At 42.1% G+C, this 26707-nt stretch overlaps 1 protein-coding gene across 2 annotated transcripts in view; it reads left to right on the top strand.

The window, feature by feature from the left end:
• NEGR1 (neuronal growth regulator 1) overlaps positions 1–17673 on the top strand; it is a 249240-nt gene extending 231567 nt beyond the window's left edge. For both annotated transcript variants that reach the window (XM_083157756.1, XM_083157755.1), the window contains one exon: positions 12853–17673. In XM_083157756.1, coding sequence (XP_083013882.1) covers positions 12853–12977 — 125 coding nt within the window. In that variant the 3' untranslated portion in view covers positions 12978–17673. The remainder of the gene's footprint in view (positions 1–12852) is intronic.
• The last annotated feature ends 9034 nt before the right edge of the window (positions 17674–26707 follow it).

The following is a 26707-nucleotide window of genomic DNA, read 5'->3' as shown; positions in this document are numbered from 1 at the left end:
CATTAAAGGTAGAACAGAGGGAAACATTCGTGTAGCGCAGATGGTTATTTTCTGGCGTCTCTATTTTTGCATCTTATTGCACAATGATACCTGCACCTGGCTTGTAGCGTTCCTGGAGCCTGCTCACCGGCTGTAAAACTGCCCTGCAGCCTGTGCAGCTGGTCGATGGTGGCCCCACCCCCCCCCCACCCCCTTGGCATGACATCATATTCAGGGGGCAGGGACAGCACAGGGCAGAAAGTCACAAATTGGGTGTGTCACAATGGAATCGGGAGCGGTTAGGAAGTATGTATATAGATTGTAAGCTTGCAGCAGGGCCCTCCTACCTCCAAGTTTGTCTGTTGTTACCCAGTTTGTTTTATCACTGTCTTCTATTGTACGGAATCTTCTGCGCTATATAAGACACTGTAACGGAATCTGCTGCACTATATAAGACGCTGTAACGGAATCTGCTGCGCTATATAAGACGCTGTAACAGAATCTGCTGCTCTATATAAGACGCTGTAACGGAATCTGCTGCACTATATAAGACGCTGTAACGGAATCTGCTGCGCTATATAAGACGCTGTAACAGAATCTGCTGCTCTATATAAGACGCTGTAACGGAATCTGCTGCACTATATAAGACGCTGTAACAGAATCTGCTGCTCTATATAAGATGTTGTAACGGAATCTGCTGCGCTATATAAGACGATGTAACGAAATCTGCTGCGCTATATAAGATACTGTAACGGAATCTGCTACGCTATATAAGACCCTGTAACGGAATCTGCTGCACTATATAAGACGCTGTAACAGAATCTGCTGCTCTATATAAGACACTGTAACGGAATCTGCTGCACTATATAAGACGCTGTAACGGAATCTGCTGCGCTATATAAGACACTGTAACGGAATCTGCTGCGCTATATAAGACGTTGTAACGGAATCTGCTGCGCTATATAAGACACTGTAACGGAATCTGCTGCGCTATATAAGACGATGTAACGACATCTGCTGCGCTATATAAGACACTGTAACGGAATCTGCTGCGCTATATAAGACGCTGTAACAGAATCTGCTGCTCTATATAAGACGCTGTAACGGAATCTGCTGCACTATATAAGACGCTGTAACAGAATCTGCTGCTCTATATAAGACGCTGTAACGGAATCTGCTGCACTATATAAGACGCTGTAACGGAATCTGCTGCGCTATATAAGACGCTGTAACGGAATCTGCTGCACTATATAAGACGCTGTAACAGAATCTGCTGCTCCTCCGTTCTTGTATCAATTTACAAGGTGTTTCACACCGTTCAGCAATCAGCACGGCACTATTGAGTGTTATTATTGAATATCTTTCATTATAGCAAATCCTGAGTGTGGAATTTGGAAGCTCTAAAAACCTGTGAAAACCAATATCCACAAAATATACACACTTTATTATTAAAATAAGATTTGTGGAAAACGCAAACATGTCACTTTTTCCAAATGTTACAACAGTACCTCCACCAGTACCCCCATCCGCACCTGCTACATTCAGTCTCACACAAGAGCTGAATGACAGACAGAACAATCTTAAAAAATGTCTGGAAAATATGCTGGTCAATGACTTAACACAGATAGACACCAGTAAGGATGATTGGGTTAGTGACATGCATGCGTTGAAGACAATCCTGACAAAACAAACACGAACATTTTGGAACAAGGCCACATTTGAAAATTATCTTAAACAGCAGATCACCCCGAGGGGTCTGAGGCCAAAGGTCTTTCCCTCATTTGAACTGGCACATGATTCCTTAAAAAATGAATGGGAAAAGACCCTCACTACATGTTCCCTTAATCTTATAAACATTTTGATCAAACATGACGAAATGATTCTGAACAAATGCACGCAGGAAATTAATGCTTTGAGTGATAAACTGAAAATTTTTGAAAATTTAGATCAATTTCAAAAAGCATATCACAAAATTAAATCAGAGCTAGAAGGGATTGAAAGAGAGGTCATCAGTCGCAAGAAAAACAAGTTCCAAAGGGACCTCAACGACTTCCAAACAAACAGGGTATATAGGTGGAGCCAAAATAATAGGAGAAAACCCCCCGAAAATAACATGGGATACACCACCTCAGACGTTGACTCATCTGACAGCGAACCAACTGGTCAGGCACGTCAGACCACCGAAAGACGCCATTTTTTAGGGGTCAGTCCCAGGGATATGAGAGAGACCCTGGGACGCGACATAGGAGGACTAGGAGGGGAAAGAAGAGGCAAGCGAGGACCAAGGGATTGGAGGGAGGATCGAAAAGAGACGAGACGTTACAAGAGATAGATCCCACCGATTCTCTAAAAATCATTAATCTCACCGACCACCCCCTGAATGATGCCCAAATTGCAGTCCTCAGCAAAGGCCTCAGTTTTTCCCCTACCAAAACATTTGATCGCTTTGAGTATCAAAAGGATTTAAATCTGTACGTTAGGAAAATACTATTGAAAAAATTCTTTACAAAACGAACAGACGATCCTAACATATCCCCTATGCCAATGACCACCGAACATGATCCAAGTCAACCACTCATAGATGATATATTTGACAACTGTGACATGGGGATACTCGAAATTTTGGAGAGTTTGACTGATGAGAGTCCCACACAAACGGGAGACAATACTCTGATTGACACAGACCCTAACACACCAATGCTTAAGAAAAAATCCATCTTCCTACCTGACTTCTCTGTCTGTCCCCAAGCCAAAGTTTTTCTTGAAATGGTCACCAGGGATCTGGATAACCTAGAACTCAAGAAACACCTCTATAACTTTGAGGATAACTTGAGTCAGATAGAACGAGAAGCCCTAAAAGAAATCGGAGGATGGGAGGACACTGTCATAAAATCCTCCGACAAAGGGGGTAATGTGGTCCTATGGTCTCTTGATAAATATCAAAAAGAGCTGGACCGGCAACTGGGGGATCACACATGTTATAAGAAACTAGTATTCAACCCCACGGACGATTTCTTAAGCATGTACCAACGGATGTTGGAAAGAGCCAAGGCAAATGGAGTGATCACCAAAAGGCAATATGATTTTCTATGGGTTAAACATGTCAAAATCCCCACTCTATATCTGCTCCCTAAGGTACACAAGGATGAGGTCAACCCACCAGGGAGACCCATTGTGTCCGGGATGGGAGGCCTGACTGAAAGAGCTAGTCAATTCGTGGATTACCACCTGAGGAGGTTTGTCAGCACATTGCCCTCATTTGTACGTGATACGATGGACGTGCTTAATAAAATTCAGGGTATCACACTAAATCCTAATGCCTGGCTCATCACTTGTGACGTGGAGAGCCTGTATACCAGTATTATCCATCATTACGGTATACAGGCCTCCCAGTACTTCCTGAGCATGGAGAAAGAAACACCCCTCCACGACTTTATTCTAAAGTTGCTCCAATTCGTATTATCCAAGAATTATTTCGTGTGCAACGACCGGTTCTACCTCCAGGTGCAGGGGACTGCGATGGGGAGCACTTGTGCCCCCACGTATGCCAACCTGTACCTGGGGTGGTGGGAACGGGAGGTAGTGTTCACAGACAGCAATGAGATCTATACCCGGAATGTGTTACTGTGGCTCAGGTATATAGACGACCTGCTCCTCATCTGGGAGGGTGAAATAAGTCTATTTGAGGAGTTCATGACAGTACTCAACAAAAACCATCTTAATCTCAAACTTACCTACCATGCCAGTCAAAAGGAAGTGGAATACCTGGACCTTAAAATCAGTATCGAACCAGATGGTACCATCAGTACGGATTTATTCCGCAAAAAGACCTCTACCAACTCCCTTTTGCACCACCAAAGTGCACACTTTCCACCTGTGATTAAGGGCTTACCCAAAGGGGAGTATCTTAGAACAAAACGAAATTGTTCTAATGATGACGTATATAACAAAAGAGCGGATGAATTAGATATCAGATTACGCAACAGAGGATACAGTAAAAAGGCTACTCAGAGAGCCAGGAGAGATGTGAAAGAATTTAAGAGAGAACAACTTTTGGTCCCCAAGAAAAAAACCTCCATCAAAGAAGAAAAAATACGTTTTGTCGGTACATTCTGCAAGGAATGGCAAGAAGTACAGCAGATATTGAACAGACACATTAAGATTCTTAAAACCGATGAAGACTTAGAGAAAGTCCTCGGCAACAAAATTGACATCAGCTGGAGACGCAGCAAAAATTTGAAGGACATTCTGGTCCACAGTCATATGGAAAAAGGGCCCACAGTGAGAATCAAGAAGAAGGGTACCTTTAAATGTGGTACCTGTAAAGTCTGTATGTACATAACACCTCGTGACACATACACCGACAAATATGGCAAAACTTGGCGGATCAATGAGTATATAACTTGCGACACTGCAGGAATTATATACAATCTTGAATGTCCCTGCGGGAAACATTACATTGGGAAAACCCGCAGACCATTCAAGAAAAGGCTCTCTGAACACTTGTTGAGCATCAGAAATGCCACAAGGGATAAAGCCAATTTCAAGACCCTAACCCCAGTGGCGAGACATTTTTTAAAACACCATCATGGTGTCCCTAATGGTCTAAAAGCATTCGGGATGACCAAAATTACCATGAATATAAGAAGAGGAGACTGGGATAGGGAACTTCTTCAACAGGAAACCCGATTAATTTTCTTAATGGGTTCCATGGTCCCTCAGGGACTTAATGAAGAGAACAATTATACCATTTTTTTGTGAATTATCCCTACTTTCCCACCTCTTTCCTCTTTCCCTCTTTGGTATCTAACGCTCGGATTGAACTAATTTATCTGATGTCCACGCACAAATAGAACAATGTCTGATGTATAATATCATTTAATCGATGATTTCACACTATAATAGCACAACATGAGCATATTAGAGATATCATTCATATATATCAATGCACAATTATGGCATATTTATAATTATAGTTCTATGAAGGGTTTTTTTTTATCACCAGAATAAAATAAGAATTATACTGTATCATAACCATTATTATTGGTCATCTCGATACTAACCATATTTATTTCTGGTTACTAATATCTGCATTCCACAATCATTATGGTTTAATACATACTGCCCTCCTATCCAAATTTAACATTTTTTTCGCTATTTCAGTCTGGAAATAACAGACACGTTTTCACCTCATCATGTTGACACTAATGTCTCCAATTATTCCACTACATGCCCTCTGTAGGTCACATGTTACCTCCGACCCCCATACGTGGGGTACGTGTGTCTAAATATATCACATGTATCCGCGAACCGGGGGATAAGGGGTAGTGATGTGTACAGACAGGTGGGCAATAGTCTGGACCACACTAACACATTTGATCTCCACACTTCACTTTCTGTGTAGAGTAGGAGACTCACACTACACATTTTGACAAATGCACTCGCATTATTTGTGCACCATTCTTTGTATCTACCCCCCCTTTTTTTATGGGGTCATCACCTACATTATTCTAAGGATACTAAATCAATTACACCACATACTTTGATAAATGCACCCGCATTTTTTATGCACTATTCTTTGTACCTATCCCCCTTTTTTATGGGGTCACTACCTATATTATTCCAATGATACTAATTCAATTAAGATTAAACACTAGTAATTTTATTTCTCTCCTCCTTTAATAATTTTTTCCGTTTTGCACGCAAATTTGGGTTTGGTTTTGGTTTGAACACACGCTCTATGCACTCCTTTTTATAATTTTATAATTTTATTCCTATCTTGGCTTAATATAATCCATATACATATGGTCAGCCCATATTTAGAATCACATGTTTAACTCAAATCCCTTCGCAATGTTATTTAAATGAATATCTCTTGTCTTTGTTCCAAACAAAAACTTTTGCATTATGAATACTAATCCTTGTTTCAACAAAATTGTTCTATATTTATTATTGATTGGATTCTGTTATTTATTGGATATTTTCCTTTTTCCTGTTCGTGCCCACATCAAATAGATTGCACAATCACAATGAGGATAAATAGCATCCATTGTAGCGATATAGCTAGTTTGAGTGACAGCCTAAGAGACCAATGAACGGTCACAACGATTACCATATTCATGAGCTTACAGGTATTTAAAGAGCTTCCAGGTACCACCCAGGTTGGTCCTGACGAAGCTCATTAGCGAAGCGTACGCCGACCGTACACTTCGTGGGCTACCCCCCACTCCCTTACCCCTATTGAAATGTACCCTATTTTTGATCTGTCTAGTTTAAATACCGCACATTGAGCGGCGCGTGTAGCTCGCAGCCCGTTGGCTGTGTTGTGCACTTTGCCAGTTCAAGCGCGTTATCGCTGCACCCGTGTCCTACCCAGCGAGACGGCGCGTCACTACCAGGCGCACCGGGCTCCGGGACCTACGGCGGTGAGCGGTGATACACCTGTGTAGCTAGCAGCCCGTTGGTTGCTCTGTGCACCCCGCTGAACTGACAGTGCAAGAACCGCTGCACCCGTGTCCTACCCAGTGAGACGGCGCGTCATTACCAGGCGCACCGTGCTCCTGGACCCACGGCGGTGAGCGGTGAGACGCCGGTGTAGCTAGCAGCCCGTTGGTTGCACTGTGCACCCCGCTGTAACTGACAGTGTAAGACCGCTGAACCCGTGTACCACAGTGGGAGACGGCGCGTCTCAAACGAGCGCACCGTACTCCGGGAGACACGACTACAAACAAGTGGCAAACTATATGCCGAACAATATATGATAGATGTGCACAAACACCAGTGGTCAGACAGCTGTCATCTCTGGTGCATATCTGCGCATTATGGAATTTTGAACCATATAATTGTTCCATTAACTACTGATTGCTTGCCACCATATAATTTCTAAGCGCAAATTATCATATACGCGAGAGAGAATTAATTAATTGGTGTGCAACCTCAGTAGCTCATTACACCGCCGCTAATTAGATTACTATTGGTAAAATTTATAAACTAGACTGATCCTAGGGACATATACTATATTATTCATATTAGGAGTGAGGGGTCCCACGTCGCAAGGGTAATCTAACACCCTTTTTTTAAAAAAATCCATGTCTATGTGTATTTTCATGTTTTGTGTCTTTTATTTCGCTATATTTTAACCAAGTATAATAAAGGTTACATTTTAAACACCATTTCTCTTTGGTGCACCGCACAGTGACAGATCTTCCTATTTTTCTGTGCTCTATATAAGACACTGTAACGGAATCTGCTGCGCTATATAAGACGCTGTAACGGAATCTGCTGCGCTATATAAGACGCTGTAACGGAATCTGCTGCGCTACATAAGACGCTGTAATGGAATCTGCTGCGCTATATAAGAAACTGTAACAGAATCTGCTGCTCTATATAAGACGCTGTAACGGAATCTGCTGCACTATATAAGACGCTGTAACGGAATCTGCTGCTATATAAGACGCTGTAACGGAATCTGCTGCGCTATATAAGACGCTGTAACAGAATCTGCTGCTCTATATAAGACGCTGTAACGGAATCTGCTGCACTATATAAGACGCTGTAACGGAATCTGCTGCTATATAAGACGCTGTAACGGAATCTGCTGCGCTATATAAGACGCTGTAACAGAATCTGCTGCTCTATATAAGACGCTGTAACGGAATCTGCTGCACTATATAAGACGCTGTAACGGAATCTGCTGCGCTATATAAGACGCTGTAACAGAATCTGCTGCTCTATATAAGACGCTGTAACGGAATCTGCTGCGCTATATAAGACGATGTAACGAAATCTGCTGCGCTATATAAGATACTGTAACGGAATCTGCTGCGCTATATAAGACCCTGTAACGGAATCTTCTGCGCTATATAAGACGCTGTAACGGAATCTGCTGCGCTATATAAGATGCTGTAACGGAATCTGCTGCGCTATATAAGACACTGTAACAGAATCTGCTGCTCTATATAAGACGTTGTAACGGAATCTGCTGCGCTATATAAGACGCTGTAACAGAATCTGCTGCTCTATATAAGACGTTGTAACGGAATCTGCTGCGCTATATAAGACGATGTAACGAAATCTGCTGCGCTATATAAGATACTGTAACGGAATCTGCTGCGCTATATAAGACCCTGTAACGGAATCTTCTGCGCTATATAAGACGCTGTAACGGAATCTGCTGCGCTATATAAGATGCTGTAACGGAATCTGCTGCGCTATATAAGACACTGTAACGGAATCTGCTGCGCTATATAAGACACTGTAACAGAATCTGCTGCGCTATATAAGACACTGTAACGGAATCTGCTGCGCTATATAAGACGCTGTAACGGAATCTGCTGCGCTATATAAGACACTGTAACAGAATCTGCTGCGCTATATAAGACACTGTAACAGAATCTGCTGCGCTATATAAGACACTGTAACGGAATCTGCTGCGCTATATAAGACACTGTAACGGAATCTGCTGCGCTATATAAGAAACTGTAACGGAATCTGCTGCGCTATATACGACACTGTAACGGAATCTGCTGCGCTATATACGACACTGTAACGGAACCTGCTGCGCTATATAAGACGATGTAACGAAATCTGCTGCGCTATATAAGACACTGTAACAGAATCTGCTGCGCTATATAAGACACTGTAACAGAATCTGCTGCGCTATATAAGACACTGTAACGGAATCTGCTGCGCTATATAAGACACTGTAACGGAATCTGCTGCGCTATATAAGAAACTGTAACGGAATCTGCTGCGCTATATACGACACTGTAACGGAATCTGCTGCGCTATATACGACACTGTAACGGAACCTGCTGCGCTATATAAGACACTGTAACGGAATCTGCTGCGCTATATAAGACACTGTAACGGAATCTGCTGCGCTATATAAGACACTGTAACGGAATCTGCTGCGCTATATAAGACACTGTAACGGAATCTGCTGCCCTATATATGACACTGTACCGGAATCTGCTGCGCTATATACGACACTGTAACGGAACCTGCTGCGCTATATAAGACACTGTAACGGAATCTGCTGCGCTATATAAGACACTGTAACAGAATCTGCTGCGCTATATAAGACACTGTAATGGAATCTGCTGCGCTATATAAGACACTGTAACGGAATCTGCTGCGCTATATAAGACGCTGTAACAGAATCTGCTGCGCTATATACGACACTGTAACGGAACCTGCTGCGCTATATAAGACACTGTAAATAAATAAATAAATATATGAAACATTGATGCACGAAGAGTTTAGCATCACACAAATACCCCATTTCCACTGCTGAATTACCCCGGGTTATTGCCAAGTTTACCCAGGTCGTGGCCCAGAGTCTTAAAAAAAATGTAAACAGGGAAATCGACATCATCTTATCCATCGCTGGTGGTTTGGATTTATCCTTATTAGTGGCATAGTGACTCAGTAGCATTGATAGGTCCCAGAGCAGCCGTTCTCTCACCTGCCTGGCGCTGTTGCTAAGATACCCAGGTGACAAGTAGAATTACCAGCCTGAGCTGCAAAGTGAGGCTGTCGGATGGAACCACCGGACGATAATTTGAAGTGACCAAGCAGGTTATTTAAAAAGTGCTGTTTAGTAACCGCTCAAAGCCGTTCTCATCTACAGCACCGCACTAAACGAGCTGCGCATATTTATTTACACCACACTCTGTGTTATTACCTGTTAGTAATTTGTATTAATTGTACTTGCCGTGTTTCCCCGATAATAAGACCTCCCCCGAAAATAAGACCTCCCCCAGATTTTGGACATGTGTCTAAAATAAGACCTCCCCCGAAAATAAGGCCGATTCAAATTTCAATCCAGTGTATTGCAAACAATAAATACTAACCCCCGCTAACCTCCAGGTGATCCTCAATCACCTCTGAGGTATTTAGAGACCTCCGGCTTCTACAGATGCCGCTTTGCTCCCGGTCCCAGGGATGCATTGCGGGAGCGGCGTGACGTCGCCGCGCACATCACGCGGCTGCAGCAGAGCACGGAGTGCTGGCGTTGATGAGACAGAGAGGAGAGGTGTGTAAAGGAGGCTACGGTACGTTCCCTCTCTTTAACTGGGGGCATGTTTACAAGGAGCACTGGGGCATGTTTACAAGGAGCACTGGGGGCATGTTTAAAAGGAGGACAGGGGCATGTTTACCATATCAAGGGGGTTTGGGGCATGTCAAAGATGGCGGACTGGGGGCATTTTTAAGATGGCGGACTGGGGCCTGTTTAAAAGGAGCACTGGGGCATGTTTAAAAGGAGCATTTTTTTTAAAAAAATTTGCTGCCAATGTGTACCGTATTAAAATAAGACCTTCCCTGAAAATAAGGCCTACGGTGTTTTTTGTTGGTTGAAAAAAAATAAGACAGTGTCTTATTATCGGGGAAACACGGTATGCATTTTCTTTTTGGTTGAGGTCTCATAGACCCCTTTTTTGGCTGTTCAATCTTTATTTAAGATAATTTACAGTTTATTTTGTGTCATTGTCCGCACCTGCCCTGCGTCCTTTGAGGCGTAACTTTGCGTTGTACACCGCCACCTGATAAACTGGGTATAACGTCAAGGGACAGTATAGACAGACAAAATCGAGAAATAAAAAAACATGTTGGATATTAAGATTGAAATTAACTAAACTGAAACAAAATTTGCTTACATGGGATGATTAGTACAGTACAGTTGACTCTGATTTTTTTCCCCCGGTTGCTCACTGCATGCTGACATATTTCTGAGAAAGGACAGCACACATGCCAGGTTACTGATTAGGCTGAGTAAGACAATAAGCTAATTTCACAAGCTGCGAAAACCGTATCACCGCATTTCACAATCATTGTATGCACCCCACTAATATCAACCTGCAGCTTTGTGATTAAACCTGAGTTTGTGATGGAAATCGTGAACGTGGCAAAAAGGCGTCCTATCTACTGTAGGAGCCCCCTCTAATCTTTTACATTCTGTATTGTACTGTCTCTTTAATATCATTTATGTGGTCATTTTCTCATGAGGATGATCTTGTATTGGTGTGCTGCTATTACCGGGGTAAACGCCTCTTATCATTTAATAAATAATAATTTGATGGAAATGAGCCTAGAAACTCACTTTATGCTGAAGAGCAGCTGCAAAACTTAAAGTGCATTTAGCAAGTGATTCCTTCGAGCCACCGAAATCTTGCACCTCTGCGAACTCTTCTATTGTGTGCCCAGAAATCCAGGTGCGTGGCGCTGTAAAAGAGGACATGTGCTCCAGTTGTATGCTTCCCTTGTGTCAGTGGGACTTTTGATGGTACTTCCGTCTTGCATTAAACCTTCCCATTGCAAAGCAAAAAAGTAACTTTGTATCTGGGACAACCCAGCTTTGCACCATGGTTTGTTCCAGATGCAAAGTTGCCCTGTGCATTTAATGGTAGGAGGCGGAGATTAATGACACAACTACTCTAGCCCCGCCCTGTGCTTCTCGTCTCCCGCAAGTCTTACCAACATCTATATTTCTCTCTGTAGGAGACGAGAAGCTCAGGGAGGGCCGGAGTAGTTGTGTCATTAGTCCCGCCTCCTACCATAAAATGGTGTCATTGGTTCCACACTTCTGTGGGTGGGTCCGAGCTCTGACATCATCAAAACTTGCCCCAATTCAAAAAATGTCCACAATTTGCAGGTCTGCAGTAGGGGGCTGAGCTAACATGACACGAATTGCGCAGGAACATGAATGCCGGTGATCATCTTCTCCACTCTGCCGGCTTCACAATGGTGGGGGAGATCTGCCTGCTCCTCTAGGGGTGCGGGAGAGTACCAGAAAAATTGTGAGCCTCCTACAACTTCTATTAGATTAGACAAGTGTGCGTTAGACCCTGCCACCTCCCGATGAACCTCAGAGAGTAACAGTATTTAGCGTTGGTAACATCTGCCCCAACTGCAGTTCAATATTTCTGGGAGATTATAGTTGGTAGTAGAATTTCGCACAGCGCAGTGCTGACGGGGTGTGTCATGCTCCACCCACGGGGCGTGTCTAGCTCATTATAAGACACTTCTGTATAAAAATAGTTACTATATATTTTGGGGTATTGATACTAACGTTGCTGTATGTGATACTATGTTTATTTGTTTGTTTGCAACTATATACTGTCATATTTACTTTCTTCTTAATCAGCACATTATACATGATATTAAATGTGATGCCTATGCCATAAATTCCAAATGCAATTTAACATTGTGTATATTCTCTATGATCATCTTTTGGCAAAAAAAAAAATATTTTAAAACTTTGTATTGCCTTTTTTTGTATCTAACTAAAGACTAGGTGTAACAAGTGGTTCTTATCTTTTTTTAGATTCTATGCTTCTGTTACAAATAAAACATTCTCACCCTCAGACCACACTGCTGAGCATTAGTAGATACTCTAGATAAGAAGACTACATTTACACAGTGTTCTCTGCTGTAGGGGAACTAAGAGGAGGTTGCTGAGAGTCAACTGTAGACTGTTGTGCCCAGAAAGCAGTCAAAGTGACTGCAGCAAATCACTGTACTTGCAAATTCCTCGGTGGTGCCCTGGGTCCAGTAACCAATGCGGGAGATTTGATTTATTATGCAAGACAGCAGGAGATAAGAAGTTGAAAGGGGATCTCCAGCAGGATCCATAGTCAGCTATGGTTTAGAACTTTAGATCCATGAACAGGTCTCTTTTGCACCATTGTTGGGACTGGCCACCATTTCTGTCCAATCAGGTGCTAGATTAATTATTTAAACTAAAATCTGCTAACAAAGCAGCCAGCTAGATAACTATACAGTATACTGAATGAGATGATCATTCTATTCAAATCTATATTATGCTTAAACATATTCACCACTCTCCTCTTTCTGTCCTTTTGTGTCTTTCAGCTCCGAGCACAGCGCAGTACGGCATAACCGGAAGAGCAGAAATTATTTTCTCCTGTTGGTATCTTGTTTTGACACTTTCCTCTTTTACGAGCATAATATACCTGAAGGACATCATTATACAATAAACACACGGAACCATCAAAAAGGCTTTAACAGATGACTCCGAAAGTGCGGACGACGGGATTCCACCTGGCTTGTTCCGAAGCGGCGTGGGATACAAGCGGCAGAGCATAGGCGGGCGTTTGACCGGCTTCTTTAGTAAATTGTTCATTTTGTAAATACCTTAATTCTTCTTTTCTGATTAGCTGCATTACGTTGTGACGCAGTACACATTGTCCTTTTTTTAAGAAAAAAAAATATTACGTGAAAGCTCTGAAATTACTTTTAGAGGAATATTAATCGTGAATTCATGTTTGTAATTTGAAACTTTTCAGAAAAGAGTTGGGCTGCGGTGTGCCGTGGTTGGCGCAGGCTGCGGGTAACCCCCCCTCCTATTAACGAATAAGCTGAGACAATATATGATTTGAGGCTCCGAGACTTGTGTTCTCTTGCAGTTTTCGAAATAAGTTTTTGAATTCGTGTATCAAACATTTTTCCATTTTTATGACAGAAATATTGCCTTCAAAGATTACGTTTAGCTAGATCGACTGCAAGTTTAACATTTGGGATATCCTGGTTCAGTATTATACAACAGCAAAAAAACATACGAAAGATAAGCTGCATGGAGCAGTGTCAATTTATACCTGTCTGTCGCATGGGTGTGCCTTCATAAAGTTTTATTATTTTTTTTTTATTCAGATGGGGGTTTTACTAGCTTACGGGGGGAGTTCAGTCTATATAAATATATATATATATAAAAAATGAAATGTACAGAACATATTTTTAGGAGTTCATATCATGTGGTCACCCAAGTGTGAGAGATGTCTACGTATGTCACTGCAAATCTTAAAAAGTCCATAGGGCAGCCGCTGTTATTGAAAGCCTTGCAGAATTCCCTAATGTAACACAACTTTTGTTGGCAGATAGGTGGCGCCATTGTGGGGCTATTTTATCGCAGCCAGGTCTCGTTCCAGAGAGGCGCCAAACTATTTTATCGCCAAGCATGCCGTCAGGACACGCTAAGAAATGAGTCTTGTTTAGAAACCTCTATTACCAAATTTCTTAGAGGGTACATAGGAGAACCTGGTATCTTTGGAATATCGACATATAAAAATAACTTATTGTGGGAAATTACTCTAGTGTTTTTGTCCCTTTAATTTAATTATCTCCCAAGCTATATACAACTAATTTAATCTGAGGCCTGTTAGAGGGCAGCACAGATTTTACAACGGTAACCTTAGCACTGCAATAAACTATGCTCCATCTGTAGTCTTTGTGTAGCCCTGGCCTGAGATTTATCCGAACACCTGGCATAAGATATGATCAACTTGTTGTCACTGAGAGGAGCGCTGCTAACAGCTTAAGAAAAGAGCAAGCAGGAGTGATCATAAAGAGAATCTACTGTCATTGTGAGATGTTTCTATAAACAGTGAGATGAGGGGATGTCACACAAAAACAGTACATGACCACAGAAGGACGGAGCCCGCTTTCACTATGAGGAGCACTGATAACATGTTAGGGAGGGGTATGTCACACAAATACAGTACATGACCACAGAAGGACGGAGCCCGCTGTCACTATGAGGAGCACTGATAACATGTTAGGGAGGGGGGAAGTAACACACAGACATGATAACAAAATGACCATGCATGTAGTCACTATGAGGAGCACTGATAACATGATACTGAGGATGGAATGTCACACACACAATCATGACCCCAGAAGGACGGAGCCCGCTGTCACTATGAGGAGCACTGAGGGGGGATGTTATGCACAGACATGACCATAAAAGGTCTGAGCCTGTAGTCACTATGAGGAGCACTGATAAACATTTTAGGAATGGGGGAATGTCACACACAGACATTACAGAAGGACCATGCCTGCTGTCACTATGAGGAGCACTGATAAAATTTTAGGGAGGAGGGAATGTCACGTACAGACATGACCAAAGAAAGACCATTCCTGCTGTCACTATGAGGAGCACTGATAACATGTTAGGGAGGAGCAGAATGTCACACGCAGACATGACCACAGGATGAATGGGCCTGCTGTCACTATGAGGAGCACTGATAATATGTTAGGGAAGAGTGAATTTCACACACAGACATGACCACAGAAGGACAGAGTTTGTTGTCACTATGATGAGCGCTGATAACATTTTAGGAAGGGGAGAATGTCAAACACAGACATGACCACAGAAAGACCATACCTGCTTTCACTATGAGGAACACTTATAAAATGTTTAGGATGGAGGAGAGTGTCACACAGGCCTGATCACAGAATGACTGTACCTGCAGTCACTATGAGGAGCACTGCTAACATGTTAGGGACAGGGAATGTCACACACAGTCCTGATCACAGAAGGACCATACCTGCTGTCACTATGAGGAGCAGTGATAACATGTTAGGATGGAGGAGAATGTCACAGTCCTGATCACAGAAGGACTGTACCTGCTGTCACTAAGAGGAGCACTGATAACATGTTAGGGACGGGGAATGTCACACACAGTCCTGATCACAGAAGGACCATACCTGCTGTCACTATGAGGAGCAGTGATAACATGTTAGGATGGAGGAGAATGTCACAGTCCTGATCACAGAAGGACCGTACCTGCTGTCACTATGAGGAGCAGTGATAACATGTTAGGATGGAGGAGAATGTCACAGTCCTGATCACAGAAGGACCGTACCTGCTGTCACTAAGAGGAGCACTGATAACATGTTAGGGACGGGGAATGTCACACACAGTCCTGATCACAGAAGGACCATACCTGCTGTCACTATGAGGAGCACTGATAATATGTTAGGGAGGGGGGAATGTCACACTGACCTTATCACAGAGCCAGTCTGCCTGCAGTTATTATGAGGAGCACTGATAACATGTTAGAGACGGGGAATGTCACACACAGTCCTGATCACAGAAGGACCGTACCTGCTGTCACTATGAGGAGCAGTGATAACATGTTAGGATGGAGGAGAATGTCACACAGACCTGATCACAGAAGGACCATACCTGCTGTCACTATGAGGAGCATTGATAACATGTTAGGATGGAGGAGAATGTCACAGTCCTGATCACAGAAGGACTGTACCTGCTGTCACTATGAGGAGCACTGATAACATGTTTGGGAGGGGGGAATGTCTCACAGACCTTATCACAGAGCCAGTTCACCTGCAGTCACTATGAGGAGCACCGATAACATGTTAGGATGGAGGAGAATGTCACACAGACCTGATCACAGAGCCATACATTCTGCAATCACTAAGAGGAGCACTGATAACATGTTAGGAAGGAGGAGAATGTCACACAGACCTGATCATAGAAGGACCGTACCTGCTGTCACTTTAATGAGCACTGATACATATGTTAGGGGCGGGGAATGTTACACAGACGTAATCACAGAGGTACTGTGCCTGCTGTCACTATGAGGAGCACTGATAACCTGTTTAGGATGGAGAAAAATGTCACACAGACCATACCTGCAGTTACTATGAGGAGCACTGATAACATGTTTGGGAGGAGGGAATTTTACACACAGACCTGTTCACAGAAGTACAGTACCTGAAGTCACTATGAGGAGCACTGATACACATGTTAGGGACGGGGAATGTCGCACAGTCCTGATCACAGAAGGACCGTACCTGCTGTCACTATGAGGAGCACTGATAACATGTTAGCAAGGAGGGGATGTCACACAAACCATACCTGCTGTCACTATGAGGAGCAGTCCTACACAATTTAATTAGTATAATCCAGGTGCAGTGTTAATGTTATAATGCAATTTTGTACATTTCAGGCTTGGTGCTCCTAATTCATGGGAAACTCTCTATCTGGAAAAGTCTAAGCTCCAGAACCTTTGGATAATAGATTTTATACCTGTATATACTTGATGAATTGTAAAGATAAATATGCAGTTATTGTGATTTATTGACCTCTTATGGAAACTGTATACTGTTATTGGCAATTACTCTTTCTGTCTGACCAAGGGAGGACGGGCCAGCAAATGTGGGAAGGGCCCAGACGGATCTTTAAAGCGGTGCTGTAAAACGCACCCTGGGGCTAATTCAGCATGGATCGCTATATACACAGTATAGAGAAAACGTAGCGGACTGTAAACAAAAAGCCGCCGTCCAGAAGGAGAGAATAACCGCCCATTGCAAATGAATCGCTAATCGCAAGTGAACGATGTGTGTGCGCAGTCAGTCGATAATCGCCCAATTTGCGTTTTCTCAAATTAGAAATCCATGCTGAATTACCCCGTGTCTGCTGCAAAACTCAACGGTGATCATTTAGCAGCTAGGTATATGACAGGTATGGAATAACGGTATACGGGGACAGAGCGGAGCCCTCCAGAATCCAATGGCCAATGCTGTCCTACCAATGGCGCTTCTAAAAAACAACCCTGTACGGTACTGCCTGTCGCTGAATCTCTCGGCATAAGACCCCTCACACCACGATTTTTGCAGATCCCTAATTATAGCACAATTATCATGGGTTTTTTTGTTTTGTGATTTCAGAGCTATTTCTCTTTGAAAAGTATTATTCCAATTTAGAATGTGACAATGCATTTTATCATCCATCCGATACTTCATGGAATCTGTATTGTTTTGCACTTGATTTTGTACTGAATTTGTGAAACTAGCTAAAATAGTCAAGAAAAAAAAAGTGGATATATTTGGAAATGGGTCTTCTCAGCGGAAATAAAACTCTGGTAAAAATCATTGACACGGTTATCGAGTCTTTTTGTGTCCATTCTCTCAATAAACTAATAATTATCAAAGTACTATTACACTAGATACAAAAAGAATGGAAAAAATGTGTAGACTCCTTGTTACAGAAGGGATGCGGTCAAAATCCCGACAGGGTCAAAATCCCGACAGGGTCAAAATCCGGACAAGGACAAAATCCTGACAAGCACAAAATCCGGACAAGGACAAAATCCTGACAAGGACAAAATCCCGACATTTAAAATCCCGACAAGGCCAAAATACCGACATATAGAATGTACAGGTGAAACAGTCAACATGACTTTTCGTCGATAGGTCACAAGGTCGACATGGGTTTTTTCACTGTTTTTTGAGTCGACATGTGCCGACAGGCGGTATTTCATGCCCTACCATCCACTAGGGCGTGGTGGGAGAATAAAATAGTGTGCCGAGCACAGCAAAGCACCGTGGCCGAAACATAGCGAGCGATGCGGTTTACTTCCAACTGTGTCCATGTCGACATGGCTACCATTGATGGTTAAGCTCGATGGTGTTAAACCAATAGTCACCCCTGCTTTAGTGTTCCATGAGTGAGGACCAATCAGGGCCCGGGGGTGGTCCTTTCTGGGTGTCAGGGGTGGAGCTAGGCCCCATATCCCAACAAAAATCATTAACTTTCTATCTAAACCATCAGGTTTTCCAGATCTTTGGTAAAAGTAGTTAACAATTGCCATAGATGGCCAATTGCAGCCCCTACCCCGAATTGTAGATCTTCTTACACAGTTGTCTATTTTTTAATATTTGTAGCCAATGCTTGTTGTTGTAATTTGCTAATAAGTTATTACAGCTATTCCCAGTGATTAAATATCTGGCAATTTAAGAATTTCCTAATGGCGGACAGCAGTTCCGGTAAAAAAAGAATATAGCAAAGTTTCACAAATTCCACTATTACAGTCCGGGTTTTAATGATATTGATGCAGTTGACACAAGCGGGGATATCCATATAACCTGGACTGCTAATACTCCTTAAGGACCAAGTTTGGGAAACCCTGCATTAGACAAACTGGCACCATCTTAAAGAACCTTGGAGCTTGTTAATTTCTCCATATCTTCGTCCCCGTGCCATAGGTGGTCCTGGGAATAGGATTGAGTTGTGAATGCTGGAGATCTTTCCGATATTCCGCTTTAAAGCTTTGATAAATACCGCTCATACTCAGTACAGAAATCCGGCAGGAATGTTGGTTTTTCAATTTTTTTTGAATTGAAAATATCTTATTGCATGCGTAATTGTTTGGCCAGCAGCATCCAATCAGATGCCACCGGGCAATTACCAGTGTCCCTCATAGTAACCGTCTGAGGGTTTAGCTGCATCAATGATCTCATCTTTTGGTATCTGTAGTCGCTGCAGTGCACGTTGGTATTAATAGCAGCCATATCTACTGTAGGTTACAGGGGGTCCCAGAAGACAGATCATTTAATTGTATTGCATTATTTCATGTATCTAGAAACACAAAATTATCTTATGCCTCCTCATACTATTTCCTGGCTATAAAGTACTCACAGTAGACTCACACATTCCCCTTTCCCAAGGTGGCCTATTCATGGTGAGTCACATACTCTTCTAGCACCCAGTCCTTCATTTTGTCTCAGCAGCCCTGGCACCAGCACCTGCTCATAAGGAATTATGGGGGAAATTATCTAAAGGTGCCCATACACTGGTCAATGGGACCAATTTACTGTATATCCTCCTTGGCTTCCTGCTGGGATGACCTTGATAAGCTGGATGTTGGACCAGAGATGGTGTTCAACCACCAGATCTATGGGACCACCTTACATCCACCTTGGCTTCCTGCTGGGATGACCCTGATGAGCTGGATGTTGGACCAGTGACGGTGTTCGACCACCAGATCTATGGGACCACCTTATATCCTCCTTGGCTTCCTGCTGGGATGACTCTGACGAGCTAGATGTTGGACCAGTGATGGTGTTCGACCACCAGATCTATGGGACCACCTTATATCCACCTTGGCTTCCTGCTGGGATGACCCTGATGAGCTGGATGATGGACCAGTGATGGTGTTCGACCACCAGATCTATGGGACCACCTTATATCCACCTTGGCTTCCTGCTGGGATGACCCTGATGAGCTGGATGTTGGACCACAGATGGTGTTCGACCACCAGATCTATGGGACCACCTTATATCCTCCTTGGCTTCCTGCTGGGATGACCCTGATGAGCTGGATGTTGGACCAGTGATGGTGTTCGACCACCAGATCTATGGGACCACCTTATATCCACCTTGGCTTCCTGCTGGGATGACCCTGATGAGCTGGATGTTGGACCACAGATGGTGTTCGACCACCAGATCTATGGGACCACCTTATATCCTCCTTGGCTTCCTGCTGGGATGACTCTGACGAGCTAGATGTTGGACCAGTGATGGTGTTCGACCACCAGATCTATGGGACCACCTTATATCCACCTTGGCTTCCTGCTGGGATGACCCTGATGAGCTGGATGATGGACCAGTGATGGTGTTCGACCACCAGATCTATGGGACCACCTTATATCCACCTTGGCTTCCTGCTGGGATGACCCTGATGAGCTGGATGTTGGACCAGTGACGGTGTTCAACCACCAGATCTATGGGACCACCTTATATCCACCTTGGCTTCCTGCTGGGATGACCCTGATGAGCTGGATGTTGGACCAGTGACGGTGTTCAACCACCAGATCTATGGGACCACCTTATATCCTCCTTGGCTTCCTGCTGGGATGACTCTGATGAGCTGGATGTTGGACCAGTGATGGTGTTCAACCACCAGATCCTACTTCCCCCTCTGCATGCCCACCAATATTGCAGAGATCCAGTTCGATGACAACATCAGTATGTACATAGAACATGTCATTATAATAACAAAGCGGGAATTTATGGACATGGTGATTAAGAATAACACAGTGATATTATTTAGGTAGTAGGTGAAAGAGGGTCCAAGTGGGACAATTTTTTATAATGGTATCTTCATGTACCCACAATGCTACTCACGCCTACCCCAATGGTGTGCACCCACAGTGTTATGTACAGTAGATGGGTTACTTATTATGTTACACATATAGATTGCAATATACAGCCTTCACTTCTTCAACCAACCGGAACACTGTTCTTCTCTGTGGACTTATTGGTCACATTGGCCAGCCTGGTGATTCCTAAACCCAGCATCTGAGCTAGAATAAGATATTTGAGTCACCTTAGTTCCATCCAAGTTCTTCCAGATCTAGTGTGGCTGATGGCATAAAGTGGGCGAAGCCAGCGGAATCAATTCATTGCACATTAAGCGTCTCTGGAGCCCATCCGCGGAACTTTCTCCCAATACCAGCATAATTAGCAAAACCTTCCCATAACTTTCTGTAGTGCAGATACATTAACCCAACGGACAGTCATTGCCGAACCGGGGTGGATCACAGGGTCAACATTTTCTGGGTCGAACTCAAAAGGCTTACATGCACAAGGCCGACATTGGAAAAAAGATCAACACAAGCAAAAGGATCGCCACATGACAGGGTCAACATGAGTTTTTCAGATTTCTTTGGTCATGCTTCTTTTATTAAAGATTGCATCTTTTATACAAAAATATCATAAAATCAATTATACATATATACAGCTGGATAAATAAATAAATTATATCATAACTCAAAAAACTAAATATCTAGCAATCTGCTCAAACTTAAACATAGTCACTCCAACACATAATAAATTATAAATCAAAAAGGACATTTCTAGTCTGTCTTGACTTGAATGAAGAAATTACATTCATCCTTCACCAAGTATTCACATTCATACACGCGCTCCCCCAAATATACATCATCCATGCCACTAAGACGACTTCAACACATATGCTTATCATATTCAGATATCCTTCCACCCTTCATACTCATACCAAACACCCCTATACATACATTCCACCAACCCATCACCAAACCAAAAAATTACCCATCACCTTAAACATACACATATATAACCTATACTCACAAGACTTCTCTTACTATAACAAATACTCCCCCCTCCATTCATTCATCCAACATTAAATTAAAGTAAATGAGGTTATTTATAGATAATGTGCATGCAAACCATTTCTTTAAAACCAATCTTTGTATACTATTTGTGTTAAAGAATAGAAAAAGTATCCAGAATGGTTCAGGATTCACTGGACGTCACCTACTAAGGAGGTTTCAGCTGACCCCACAAGCAAGACCAGCTGATGGCATCCAGTTTTTTCTTTTCCATTTCCATCACCACCTTCACATCGTGTAGGATGAGTCCCACCACCGTCCTGAGAGGAAGGATTTTTTTTCTTAATCCGATATGGCACCGTGCATTCCACGTGTGATACCTAACCACTAAACTAACTATGTAAATAGTGCACAAATCAAAATTCCCGTATCCCTTGAAAGCTCCACAAATTAGTGTCCTGCGCTCCCTCGCATGGCTCACAATTTAGGCTCTGTTATGTACCGTCCACTTTGTTCGAATGCATGTTGGCCAATAGTGGTCAACTTATTTAACCAAAATGAGCTGGCCAAAAATTTGTGGTACTCTGAGTATGTGGTATGCAGATGTGCCTCTATCACTTTATTTTTTTTAAAGATAATGTACAAATGTTAAAATCAGGAACTATATAATACCAGCAAAATTTTTGCCGACATGTCTGAGCCGCCGTCAAAGACTGAACGGTCTGAGGGATATTTCTTGAAGCATATTTGACACAACAAAAATAAAATATTTTTTTTTTTGAAAATAAATTGGTGACGGGAAAAGCATTAGCTGTCTGCATTACCATGAACTTGTCATCTACTCACTGCGGAGACAGATATTTCCTTGGCTGAAAGAACATTCCTGCGCGTGAAGCCGATTATCTCACCAGGTGAGTTGCTTTATTTAGCGGTTGGCTTTGGGTTTTTGCAAAGTTGCAACGAGAAAATGTCAAACTAATCTGCATAACAGGATATATAGTAAATGTTATTGTCTCGATGCATTCCGGCACACATGGTTCTGTAAATGTATACAACGCTAAGTGGCTGAAATATCCTTGAATGAATGCCTGTAACTGACTCAACTCATTTCCCATCTCCAAGTCTATACACTACACTATCAATCTGTAAGCGCTGTTACTATGGCTGATGCTGGCAGGAGGCTGGGGATGGCACTGGCGCATAAATACATATGACTCAGTTTAAAAATGGCATAATTACATAAGACTTAGGATCAGACTATGAGCCTAGTTCTGAGTTGGAAGCAGCAATGTGGCACACCAAACAGTATTTTAAAATTTCCAAGGCACACCATAGTTTCCCACAGGGAAAAAGCACACACACATTGGTCCTCACAGGAAAAAAAAACACATATACATTGGCTTCCACAGGAAAAAAAAACCACCAGAGGTAGCGGTAATTTACATATGCATGCTCCTTAGGGTTAGGGTCAGGCCGGGCATGGAAGGGTTAAGCTTCGGCACTAATAGGGGGACTTAAGGTTAGGCTGCTGGGAGGGTTAGGCTGTGGGCATAGGAATGGCTGGTAAGGGTAAGGCTGAGGGAGATGGGGTTAGGGTTAGTCTGCTTGAAGGGAGGGTAGGATTAAGGGGGTTAGTCAGGGGGAGGGTACCTAACTCCTGATGGCATTCCCTTCTTCAGGATGCTGGCGTCGGTAATATGACAGCTGATCAGCTGTATATATATATTCCAGACTGATGGCCGCCACTTAGTGAATAAAACCCCAAAACCTGAATGGTATCCACGATAAGAGTCCCAGCACCATCGTACTGCACAGGCCGCCACACGGGACATGCGGCAAGACGTGTGATTACTGTATCTGTCTGTTAGGCTGAAATCAGATCCCACAGGACCATTTAGGATAATGCAGATGAAACCCAAGATGTATTTCTCACTCCAAGAGCTATATATGAACCTGACATCATGACACAATGGAGAACTACTTCTATTTTATCTCCTTCAGTCTTTGTTAAATATAAGATGCTTGTTAATCATTTTCTCACTTATCAGCACTACCAAGAATCTGCCACGGCTTAGATGACACAAGGCTCCTCGGAGATATTATCCCATGTAAGAGCTGGATTATTTATTAGATTTGACAAGATAACGAGCTGGGAATAAAGGTAACGTCTCTTATTATTTTTCTGGAAAAGGCAATTCTTGTAGTTGTAGCCTCAAAAAAACCCTGCAGGTGGAATATTCTATATATTATTTTGTAAAAAAAATAATTAAAATGTATTTGCATTATACGTTTTTATTAAAACCATCAAAGTCATTAGGATATTCTGAGAAGCACCCTTAAAACATGGCACCATCGACAACAAATGGGCAGATACAGTAGATAGATAATAAAGTTACTTATTTACAACATAAAGAAGAACTCTACTTCTGACAAATATTTCATTATAATCTAATTTCACTCTTTTCAGGAGATACGTAAATTCTCTTTTTTATTCCTGTTGTATTTTTGGCGTCGCGAGCAGAAAATTTTGGTCCTTGCAGCTGCTGATTCTCTTCTGTTGAAAGAATCAACTTGTTAACTGCAGCTGACAGACAAAAGTATCCTCCCACCAGGATGGCTGCTGACCCCAACATTGAAAAATTGCTTTTTTTTTTTTTTTTTCAGTTAAAGCCTATGTCTGTGATTAAACTAATTTTACATTTAAAGTTCCAAATTACAAAAAAAACACAGCTGCTTACAGACACTTTTTTTTGGGGCATGGGGTGTGTTTTATTTCAGTTTTGTAATTAATTTTTGTTTACCAAGTACACTGAAAAACAATTTCTCACTTCAGTTAACAGTGTATTGTCGCCGTCTATTTTATTTTGTAGAGTTTCCACAAATTATTTCAATCTGATGTTGAAAATTACAGTTTGTGTTTTCCAAAATCTCATGATGCCTCTAATCCAATATAGTAACTGAGCATTTTAGATATATAATTGAATTTGCTTTTCACTTCAAGTAAACAACTGACATGCAATTAAAAAGTGGACATCACTGGAAAATGGAAATATCGGTTATTTTATGGTGAAATTATAAAAGTACACACAAGTAAATGCTTTGCAATGTTTCTAAATTTGAAATTAGATTATTGAACATGATGTACAGTTTAAAACAGTCAACATAGCAATATATATATATATATATATATATATATATATATATAACTTCTAATATACAACAAAGTAACATTATTTTTTTTTCTCCTGACTGCATTGTCAGCAGTGTCAATAACAATTCCTGAAAATCTATCTATAGGGCCTCTTTCTGGTCTGATCGTCCCCTGCAGACTTGCATATTCTCCGTGGCTCTCGCACGGGGGGTGGGGGTGAGGAAGGCGGGCAGGGGGCACCTCACAAACTGGATTTCACCATGATGAATCACACTGTGTGGTTGCTACCTCTTTATTTACAGTATGTTATTTTTTTAAAGAGGACCTAAGGCTATGCCCATCTGCAGTACATTACCTGAGCATGGAACAGCTCTCTATGGCCCTGAGCGGAGTCTAATGGAACACTGCCCCTTGTGGTCAAATTACAGAACAGTTGTTCGCTATAACATCACTTTTATTTCCTTAGTTTATTGGCCATTTAGGCTGGTATTTTGTAGATAAGTAATTTTAATGGAAATTCACACTGTCGATTCTATAGGACCCAGCATGTTTGGCGGAAGAAAAAAAAACAACTAGCATGTCTGTAGCCTAAAGTGATAGCCATCGCTCTGTGTTCTCCATTGGGAGATATGTAATAGTTTTGAGAATCATCTATTATTGTTCACACATACTAAAAAAAGGAATTCTAACACCATCCAGTACAGATAGTTATCTGTTACAGATTATTACATCTGGTATCCACACTATGTGGAGTATACAGTAAGTAACCACAGCGATCATGTGACACATTATAACGGTCACATCACCGCATGAATGAGATAATACGTAATAATATATATTTTTAATTTGGTGTATTAGTCAGTGTCTGTCTCCATAATAATTGTTATTATTAAAAAATGAAAGCTAAAAACCATGAGGCTTCACAGCTGCAAACAATCAGCAGCCATATTGGATATAGTATAAATATGGATCCCGTGGCAATAATAAACCACCTTTGAAGAAAACAGTTTAATTGCTGAAACTCGGCAGTTGTGCCAACCTACCAGCCTTTCCTTGGTGTACAGATAACCCTACAAAATTGGATTAAGGACTATCCCGGACAAGACCACAGGACCCCAAGTTGAACTAACCCAATTTATCCACCACTTATGGGCCCAAGAACACCCTATGACTAAAGATCTTCATTTCTCCAAGTGACCCAACTTCCAGTGAGATTGACAAATTGTGCAAAGTTGAGGGGAAAGATAAGGTCAAGCGGTCAATCTAGGAGCGGGACTACACCGCCTAAAGTGAGAGACTGATGTAATTACAACGCCAATTAGTCATGGTTATCATCAAAGCTCTATTTATGCTTTTTATCAGTTGTTTTTATTTTTACTATTTTTGTTAATATTATTTTTTATATATAAATACTATTGGCTTTATGCAAATATCCCTTTGTAATCAGTCCTTCCATAAAAAAAGCGCAGTGTCTCTTTGTACTTTTGTTTTCCCTGTGTTCTAAGGAATGGATTTAGCTTGGTTAGAAAAGCAAAAAAGCACACAACTGGGCAAATTAATGCTGCACTGCAGATGGGGCAAATGTGCCGGGTGCAGAGAGAGTCGGGGGTGGGGCGGGGGGAGGGTGTTCAAACTCAAATCTAAATTGCAGTCTAAATATAAAACAGCCAGTATTTACTCTGCACAGAAAAAAAAAGAACCCACTCAAAGTCTCTCTGTTACATCTGCCCCACCTGCAGCGCAGCATTGTTTTGCCCAATTGTGTGTTTTTTTTTTACCTTGCAAACTAAGATGAATCAGGCCCTGATTGCTATATATTTAAGCTTATTACTGTACTGCTAGAATGGCATTAATCACTTTGATATCAGTAATAGGTTCCCCACTT

Source organism: Crinia signifera, chromosome 8, assembly GCF_055691185.1.
Source record: "Crinia signifera chromosome 8, ASM5569118v1, whole genome shotgun sequence".
Lineage (NCBI taxonomy): Eukaryota > Metazoa > Chordata > Amphibia > Anura > Myobatrachidae > Crinia > Crinia signifera.
The sequence above is the reverse complement of the archived record's forward strand: the minus strand, read 5'-3'. Positions and strand labels throughout refer to the sequence as shown.